Source organism: Rissa tridactyla, chromosome 5 (assembly GCF_028500815.1).
Source record: "Rissa tridactyla isolate bRisTri1 chromosome 5, bRisTri1.patW.cur.20221130, whole genome shotgun sequence".
NCBI lineage: Eukaryota > Metazoa > Chordata > Aves > Charadriiformes > Laridae > Rissa > Rissa tridactyla.
This window is the reverse complement of record NC_071470.1, coordinates 15,814,792-15,824,728: the sequence shown is the minus strand read 5'-3', so window position 1 is coordinate 15,824,728 and position 9,937 is coordinate 15,814,792. Positions and strand designations below refer to the sequence as shown.

General features: G+C 42.4%; 1 protein-coding gene across 26 annotated transcripts in view; it reads right to left on the bottom strand.

Annotated features, from left to right (window-relative positions):
* APBB2 (amyloid beta precursor protein binding family B member 2) overlaps positions 1 to 9,937 on the bottom strand; it is a 192,528-nt gene that overhangs the window by 6,432 nt on the left and 176,159 nt on the right. For 24 of the 26 annotated variants that reach the window (XM_054202423.1, XM_054202427.1, XM_054202445.1 and 21 more), the window contains 5 exons: positions 5,422 to 5,536; positions 2,851 to 2,938; positions 1,688 to 1,771; positions 1,087 to 1,202; positions 140 to 319 (listed from right to left, as the gene is read on the bottom strand). In XM_054202423.1, coding sequence (XP_054058398.1) covers positions 140 to 319; positions 1,087 to 1,202; positions 1,688 to 1,771; positions 2,851 to 2,938; positions 5,422 to 5,536 — 583 coding nt within the window. The remainder of the gene's footprint in view (positions 1 to 139; positions 320 to 1,086; positions 1,203 to 1,687; positions 1,772 to 2,850; positions 2,939 to 5,421; positions 5,537 to 9,937) is intronic. The other 2 variants (XM_054202448.1, XM_054202433.1) reach the window with 1 other exon arrangement.

Sequence of the window (9,937 nt, the reverse complement as noted above, 5' to 3'; positions counted from 1 at the left end):
GAATCCCAATTCCTAGTTTTGTCTGCTTTTTCTTTTTCTGTATTGAAATTAATGTAATTGCAAATTTGGAAAGAGGATTATTTATGGAGGCAGTGAAAAATCTAAGTGCTATTAGGTGCCTTTGAAGAAGGTCACTTACCATACAAGCAGCCTGAACAGCTTCTGACACGTTGCCTGCATTTGGTTCGCACCAGAAAACGTGGCACTCAAAATGTTGGTTTCCTGTGTCCATAATGAAGGCGAACGTGTGAACGTCCTTGCCTACTCCCATGAAGGACAGGAACCGCACACGACACTCCACCATGATTTCCTCTTCATTCTGGTTACGAATCAAAGGATTGATCATTACTATTGGATATTCTGTGGAACTTCCAAGTTTAAGTTGATTAAACGGGGAGAGACTGATGCAGTATCGTGGAATTCCTTGGTATCTATCGGCACGTAGCCAGGGTGCTCGGGCCGGGGCCGGATGTCCCCTGCTTGGCTGCCAGCAGAAGACCAAGGCTTTGAGCGTCAGCAGTGGGCACAGTGAGCATTTCAAGCACTGCTTGTTTTGTGAAGAAATATATGGCTATTAGGACTCCAAAGGATACTGCCCTGGCACAGAGGTGTTGGTTTAAGACCTCATCAACAGATGTTCTTTCAAAGTTTCATCGTATTAATCTCTACAGAAAATGCTCTACAAAAGGAGAGCGATGTGAAACACAGAGTTTAATATTACTCTTCGCTTCCATGCCAAGAATCAAGTAAGTACAGTTTAGAATTTAGGATTGCTACTTAAGGCTTAGCCTATGATGTTTCAGGCTCAAAATTCCTAGAAAGTATAACACTGAACTTGTTATAATTATCCAGTGAATACTTATAGTAATTTATATTTTTGAGAACATGCTTGGAATGGTAAATAAAGCTGAAGCTGATACGAGCAGTAAGAGCCTCTGCAGATTCACAGCCCTGGAAAGAAATAAAATGGAAGATAAGCAAATGAATTCTAGTACAAATGAACTCTTTCTACTAGTGTTTATGTGTTCCTGGTTTTCAACACTCGCATTAGGTTAGGCGTGTTCTAAATGAGACAGTCTGCCTTACTCGTTCATTGATGACTGTGACAGTAGCATCAGCAACATTCATGGTAACTGGCATCCAGTCTTCTTTGCTCGAGGAAGCCATCAGACTTTCAATGGCACTATTCAGAGTATCCATTCCTAAAATAGAAGAAAATGTGATAATGAAAAATAAATATATAGGTAAAACAAGAACAAAATATTTATTTTCACATAGCAGTATGGAAAACAGATTGTTTTGGACTCCTTATTAAAATGAATTTGATGATGGAAGGAAGGGTTGTGAAGCTGGTTTTCTTCAACTGCAGAAACAAAACAGGTGCCTCTGGCTCAAAACAAACAGGATTGCGTCTTGTTTAGCTGCTGCACCATTTCAATTCTCTAGGGCCCTTCTCATTAGCAGCAGGGTTCATATTCAGAGAAAACAGTAGAAAAAACCCTCTGCCTTCTTGGCAGCTCCCGAAATACCCTGGTTGCAAAACACATGTTCAAATGAGGCCCTGAATACTAGATGTCTTCATGTCTCACCCTTCGAAAAACATGCATTTACACTTGGCGAGCAGCGTCCTGCCCTTGGAGTTTATGCAGGGTACTTTGGAAGTCACTTGAGAATAAGTGTTACATACCCACAGGTTTAGCTACAGGTAACATGCCCAGGTACTGGACGTGGAACTTCTGCACCAGTTCTGTCTTTGGTGTTGGGAAATCTACTGCATGGGAACAAAAATCCATTTCTGTTTATCAGCATTCACAGCAGGGAAAACCACTTTTATTTCATCAATAACATAAAACAGTTTACCCAGTAATTGTACTCTGAAGGTATTGTATTGATTAAAACAATTTTTCACTCCCTTTGACAAGAAAAATGCTCAATAACTTCTAAAGGAATCAGGAATAACTTTGCATCACCTAATTCTTGATCGAAGCTAAGAATAAGGTCATGTTATATTGCTGTCATATTCAAAACCAGAAAATATAGATGAATGCGTCTCTGAGACATACAGATCTAAATTTCACTGTATAGCTATGTAAAATCTGGGGTCTGTTTTTAATACCATCCTGGTTAATATGCTAAACACGGTCTACAAGTAATCAATACTACTGTCTGAGCAGACAATTACACAAGTTGATGTACGGATTAGGAGTAAGATATTCAGTATAAAGTAGTGGATCTAGAAGCGTGTAATTTCTCATAAAGCTAACACAGAGTGTGTTTGTTCTCCTGGAATGCTTTCAAAATAGCAGCTCTCAAGCTATGACTAATAAAGACAGGCAAGGGCAACTTTCTTTTACCATGCAGTTGAGTGTGCAAAAGACCCTTAAGTTGGATGACAATCCACTTGCACATCTTGCCTTGGAAGTTGCTAAAATTGCTGCTGAAACCTAGGAGTCGTCCTCCTACAACTCCCCTGAATCCAAGGGATTAACTGGAGTATATTCTGTTTTTAAGGAAGATTTGGCCAGTTTGTGCAGTCTCAAGTCATGAGGTGTTCTGATGCGAACAAGGCAATCCGTGCAAGCAGCCACAAATAAGTAAGACTGCGTCTGCAAAATCGCTATTTCAAAATAAAAGAGGAAACGCACAAGTTGACGTAACTGAGCAACTGTCAACACAACCAATAAAAATGGTAATGGTGATGTAATAGAGTCACATACAGAAATTAAAAGACAGGATTACACTCCTGACCTCTCCACCCAACATGCTCCATTTTTGGTCAAAAGCAGCATCAGAAACCAAACAAATCTAAAATAGGACCATGCCAAGGATACTCTCTGTAACACACAGTACCTTGCAGAGGAACATCAAGGGTGACATTTGTCCTGTCTTGCAATGAGCTGCAAGCCATAGCTTTAGCATTCTTCCGTTCGGCCATAATCTGAAGAAGACAGTGATAATACAACCTTTTTTAAAAAAAATAATATTGTACAGTAGCAACTACATGTAAAAATTTACTCCTATTACAAGCCCAATTTCTGAAATCTGAAATACGTCAGAAACTACATGACTAAACAGGTTATTCTATTTAAATAACAACTTTAATTTTCCTCCAGTTTATTCACCATACCTTAACTACATGAAGAACTGAAGTGGTATCCAAGCCAAGATAAAAGATAGATGGAGGAGGAAAAAAAAACTTCTAGACATTTTTATCAACAGCAAAATTGCAGTGAGGAGTAATATAGCAAGAAATATAAATATTTAACACACAGAGAAGAGTGTTCATTATTCATGTTCCTCTCTGATCTATCTTCTGCTGTGTGTAATTTTTTCCTCCATTTTTATGTTTCTTCTTGAATTAAAAATCCCATGCAAAATACAACCTGTTCTTCCCCCAAAATGTATAATACTAGCAAAAGAGGGGGAAAAAAACCCTCAAAATATATGATTGAGAAGGGATCCAGGGAAACAGCGGTTTTCCAAAGCTCACGTATGAAGCGTTGCTATCTGCTTCTTTACACTATGACTGTTAATTGTAATTAGGCTACAAAGATAACTGGTGTCCCAACAGATGACACTTCATCCGAAGATGCTTCTAGCAAATTCCTTTTTCTCTCTCTCTCTTTTTTTTTTTTTTTTTTTTTTTTTTGCAGGGACACGTGATAATTTTCCCTCCTGCAGATGAAAAATGATACACGCTAGCTTAGGAAGAAGCCCCGACTCAGCAAAGAGGTCCAGTGTGTCAGCACATGCCAAGTGCTTCCCTGAATCAGAATTACATCTATTGCTTAATTACGAAGGAACAAGCTCTACTTAACAACACTATCCTATTTTATTGTATTACTATTAGCTAACGTTTTAAATGCTTCGTTGCTCTCTTATCTAAAATTGATGTCACAGTTACATGCGTGACAGCTCTACTGCCTTTCTGGTACCCCTGTGTATAGCTCCTGTAGCATCTACTTGATGCTGACCCTACCGGACAACAGCAGCTGTAGTAGGGCCTGTGTACCGTACTTTTCCCTGCGGGACTTGCTGGAAACCTCTGTGAGAACTGAGAGTTGGAGGAGAAAGCCGAGGGACATGCCAAGTCCAGGCTTCTCCAGCCAGCCACTGCTGCAGTCCCCGGTGTCAAACCACCAAGCACAGCCTGCAGCTCCCTGGCCAACCTTGAGCAGCTCCCTGCGCCCTGCCACCTGCATTTCCTCAGGTGCCCAAGCCCAGACAGACCTGCCAGGCTTTGCACAGTTGCTGAGGGACCTTCTGCCTCTGCCTTGGGCAAAACTCTGCTGCCCAGAAGGTTAGAGAAATACACGCTGTGTAAATGCTCACACCGTCTGTGTGAAACATCACAAGTTCAGTAGACACATCTGCAGTGTTGCAAAAATGAAAAATATTTAGACTATATGACTGGCTACAGAGGAGAATGTGACACCACTGATTCCATTCACTAACATGAAATGTAAAAAGCTAAAGAGAGGGATACAGTAAATCAGCAGAATTTTAAAACCTGAAGGTTTCCTAACTAGCTTTTCTAGAAGAGCTGTGACTCACGAGGAGGGACAAGTCACACAGGGATAACTGATAAGATTATTCATCCCCACGGTCCACTTTTCCTATGGTGCAAACTGACATGTTTTAAGGAAAACCAGAATGAGCAGCATAATATTTTTAAAAAGGGGGATGCAGCCTCAGATCCACCATAGCTCAATAAAAGAAGAAAAATGAGTTTCAAGTAGATTGGTTTAACCGCCTCTCTACAAAGTGCTTCAATCAGATTTGCCGACTGCAAAGGATGTGCTGCCTTGCTACTGCTGGATGAAAGGACCAGACAGAGGATATTCGTGAACTGATCAGGCAAGAAGACCAAAATTAATGACCAGGGAACGGTGTCAAATCTGTAACATAAAATGACTGAAAGGAAGAGTCCTCTCGGTATTACAGACAAAGCAGGAACTAAGATCCTTTAGTACTTGTAACTAAAGTAGCTTAAATCCCCTCTTCTCCCTGATTTTATTTTAAGTGGGCAGTAACATTAGCAACTGTTTCCCTGCAGGATAATACCACTGAATAATACCATTCAAACAAGGTCTGATTTATTTACAGAGTTCAACATCACCATCTATTATTAATTGAAGCTGTGTGTTCTTTTCCCATTTTGAACCCACAGCTTCTTTGTTATTCAAGAAAACCTCAGTCTCTATACACGCTTCTCAAATCAGAGGCACTCACCATCCTCCTCAGATCTACATGCTCACCCTCCCGTTACTCCCATCCATTCCCATCCTTTCCTGTACAAATTCTCTACCCTGTTTCTCGTTGCCAGTGATATAAACTAACGCTGCACACAATTGCTGATAGCATGTACTAGGCTCAGGGGCCTCTAAACAGACGAACCCAGCTGACTTTAGATCCACCTACCTTTGAGCAGATTTCGTGTAAACTTGTGGCGATGGCTTTTGCGGGTGTGTCACATCGAAACACATGACATTTCAGAATTCTTGTATCTTTGTCTCTTGCCACATAAGCAAAGTCTCTGCGTAAACAAAATGAATCGACAAGTTGCAAACAAGCAAAACAAATTAAGGCATTAGAATCAGTAGTATCTCCAAAACAGCAAGTCCTACTTCAATTTAACAGGTTGTTAATTCTCAGCTGTCAAAGAATGAAACACATGCCTTAGACAAAGCAGATCTACAAATGTAATAAACTGCATCCCAATGAAACACGTACCTAAAGTTTGGTGCTCAATCTATATAATTAAAGAGCTCACTAGTTTCCTAACCCTGGCAACTTACTGAACTTACAGCCCATATCTCCAATTGCAATGGTAGATACATGGGAAAATTTACTCAACTATTTTACTGAAGATGAAGTGTGGTCAGAATTATAGATTACGACAGAAAACATATGCAGCTCTTAAATCCTAAAAAATCCGAGAAACAGCATACAAGATTCTAGTCAGAGAAAAATCGCATTTCAAAGGACTGCATGAAGTGTTTAAAATATGCAGATAGTAATTAGAGATCTGCTTGCATAAGGGAGATGTGAACCTGCTGAGCTTTGCTCACACTAATTGGCCTAAATTTCTGACCTTATTTTTTCAAAAGTTAAATAAAGCTGCCCTACAAAAGAGATTTTTGCACCATACTGACTAGTCACCACGACGTAGTATAGCTTTTTAGCATGGGTGATGGAAATGCCAGGATTACGTTTTTTTGTTCTCAGGCTGTTTAAGATCTGGAGCTCTTCTGAAAAAGTCTAAGTGGGCGCATGGTGTAAAGAAAGCATCAGAGTTTGGACACATCCCAATTTTCTGGATACCAAGTTATGGACTGCCCCTGCTCCAAGACGCCATCACCATGGTCCCATAGAGCTAATTCGCCTTCGTGATCCTCTTGGACAAAGACATCCATTAACCCGTCCACAGGTGGGGACCTGGAGCTGGTTCTGCAGCAGGGAGGGCGTGTTAAGGATGGCAGCCAGGCAAAGCCAGGCTTCTTCCCGACTCAGTTATCTTCTTGCTGTACCAGACTGCACTCCTCGCTCTTGCACTTCTGCCTTTCCAAGCAACCACAGCCCAGTCCTACTTTGCAACCCTCCTGCTATCTCCAGATTTCTTTGGGACTTTGTGTCCCCAGCAGAGCTACACTCAGTGGCTTACTAGAACGAGACCAAACAAGGGAAGCTGGAGCTCCCAACAGCCTCTTGTGCCTGAAGTCACTTTTCAGTGCCTTCTCTCTTTACCTATAACCAATTACGAGCAAGATCCCAGCTGATGAAGAGATAGGAGGGATATTCCAGGTGGACAAAACCCCATATTGTCCCTCCCCTCTTAAACCACAGGTTTTATACACATGAACACTTCAGTTTATATTCCAAGCAGAGTTTAATGTAGCATGGATTGCCAATTTCTTCATTCATTGTAGATGCCCAGTGAACTGAAGAATTTTGTACTGAAGTTATCCAGGGAGAGCCGGCAACTGTGGCAGATGGATAGTTGGATTTCCAGCTCTGTATGAGATATGAAGGTTGTCCTGCAGTTAAGTAACTTATCTATATTTAATTTGGCAGCATTAGGAACTACTGTAGAGAGTCTGGTGGAGGGCTACAAAGATGATCACGGGAATGGAGCACCTCTCTGATGAGGAAAGGCCGAGACCTGGGTCTGTTTAGCCTGGAGAAGACTGAGAGGGGACCTCATCAATGCTTATAAGTATCTAAAGGGTGGGTGCCAAGAGGATGGGGCCAGACTTTTTTCAGTGGTGCCCGGTGACAGGACAAGGGGTAATGGGCACAAGCTGGAACACAGGAAATTCCATCTCAACATGAGGAAAGACTTCTTTACTTTGAGGGTGGCAGAGCACTGGAACAGGCTGCCCAGAGAGGTGGTGGAGTCTCCTTCTCTGGAGATATTCAAAACCCACCTGGATGCGTTTCTGTCCAACCTGCTCTAGGTGATCTTGCTTTGGCAGGGAGGGTTGGACTAGATGATCTCCAGAGGTCCCTTCCAACCCCTACCATTCTGTGATTTTGTCATGAATGAGCCCTCGCAACGAAAGGGGCAGTTGCTCACAGTCTGGGATGCTCAGTGACAGGCACAGGCTGCTCCTCCGTTTAACTGCTTTGCAACCTAAAGCCTGAGGAATAATACTTAAACAAAACCCCAAACCAAACTACTGGGAGCTGACATTTAGAAACAATTGCACATAACAGAACCATGCAGAAACACAGGGAAGCTGGAGGGATATCTCCATTTCACTGCATCCCAACATGTGATGGCATGCAATAGGGCACAGCTGAGACAGGAGGCAGCGGGGCAGCACATGGAGCATGTTGCCACCTCAACCTCTCCTGCACGAGGAATGCAGCCCATGGGCTGCATCGGCTGTCACCCTGCCAGCATGTGCGACACCCTGGGGAGGGACAGTGTGTCACCCAATTGCTCGTGACCTGCAGGAAAAAATCACAAAGCAATAATCCAGGAAGGCGCTGGCTATTACGGAAGATGCCCTGAGGCTTCCTAGCTCCAGCCTGACGCCCAAGCACCTCGGCCACAATCTGCAAGAGTCTTTTGGCACGTTGATCACTTTTGCTGCACCGCAAGTTCACGGAGGTGCCAAGTTCCAGCCAAAATCTTGGTCCTGGAAAAAAGCCGATACTTTTTGGCTCATCTGTGTATGTGTCAAGCCTTGCTTTTGAAGGGTTTTCTCCTGCCTTAACATTTCAAAAGCAAATTGAAGACCCCTAGCCAGACTGTAGTAGTAAGTCTAAGAGAAGGGGATATGGCTCAGCTATGGCCTATGAAAAATTAGCAGCTATGGGGAAAAATGAAACCAAGCACCACGTAAAAAACCTTAAGAGATTTTTGTCTTTTGAAGTAAGCTTTCAACATTACTGATGCTCCTGAATGATCTGCAGAGCAGGCAGTTGGAAATGCTCAGGCGCACAAAAGTCCCACATACAATAAATACCCTGAAGCTCTGAAGAGACCTTGCCTGGTTCAAGAGCTGTAAACGAGGAATTTCCAGACATTCTAAGTATTTGGGATTTTTATTTTCTATGTTTGTCTTTAGCTGCCATCTTTTAAATGCCTTAACTTTCAGAATTCACATTTTTGAGTCCAAATACCTTCCCTTACAAATATCTTAACTGCAATACGAAAACGTTGTTCAGTCAACAGACACAGATTTCCTACCATTTCCCCCCTTTTACATGCAAGAAAAACTTGCTGGTAGTGACCATCACTGCAGGGTTGCAAAGCTGCATGAACAAGCAGATTGCTGCGCACACCTCACTATTGGATCAAGGTCTATTCTTTTGGCGTGCAGACATAACAGCTGAAACATGTGTCTGCATTAACGTAAAATAACATTGAAAGGCATCTATGTGATTGGCCATTACATGGCTATTTATTACCATTGACAAGCATTTACTTCAAATCAATATTACTCCTTTGAGGACTGGAAAACATTCCTTTACAAGATGATCCTGGGAGGAGCATCCTGTGTTGTTTTGCCAAATCGCCTGCACTGCGCAGAAGCCTGTTTGAATAAACAGAAATCCGCACAGCCCCAGCAGCACTTCCATACCAGAATTTCTAATTATAAGACCACCACCTTCAAAGAGTTGCACACAGAAGATAACCTGCCCCTTCTGTTAGCCATACAGCTATCTGTTAGAACCATCTTTTATTGTTAATAAAAACTAACATGGGACAAGGCCACCAAAGCAAGTCATCGGGACTTGGAGGACACAACACATTGACAGCAAAACCCATTTGCAGCAGCCCAGGAAATTGTGGTCCAACCTTTGATCAGTAGCTCTGGCAATGCCCTGGCACACCACAACTGCCCCAACAGAACTACTGTGCTTTGCTGTAGAAGACCATGCCAGGCAGGACACCTCCACTGCCCTGCCAAGTCCCTGATGCATGGACAACCCCTGAGGCCACATTAAATCTCACCCTGCAGAGAGTTAATCTGAGACCAAAGCTCAACTGCAAGGATTTCCAGTCTTAAGGGAACCTGTAAGATAATACTAAATGCACTTAGTCAGCACGTTATCTCCCAGTGGAGGCAGGACTCAAAGGACTGCAGAGATAAAAATGAGTCAAACAATTAAAACTGTGTTAAACTAAAGACTGAATTCTACCAGGATCAAAGATTTTGGTCATAAAAGAATACAAGTCATAATTATGCCTCATAGGTGGGAAACACCTTAGATGAGAGCATTTTCAACAGCATTTTAAAGGCAGAGAGGTGGACTGGGGGCAGCCTGCTGAGTCTCATTTCTCTCACAAGCATGAATTTACTTTTCTGATCAAAGACGACCAATGTGGAGGGCAGCGCTGACATTTAATGAGTTCATGAGTTTTTTTGGTAAGAACGCTTCTCTGTTCCTGGGAGGCTAATGACAGCCAAATGAACGAGCCACC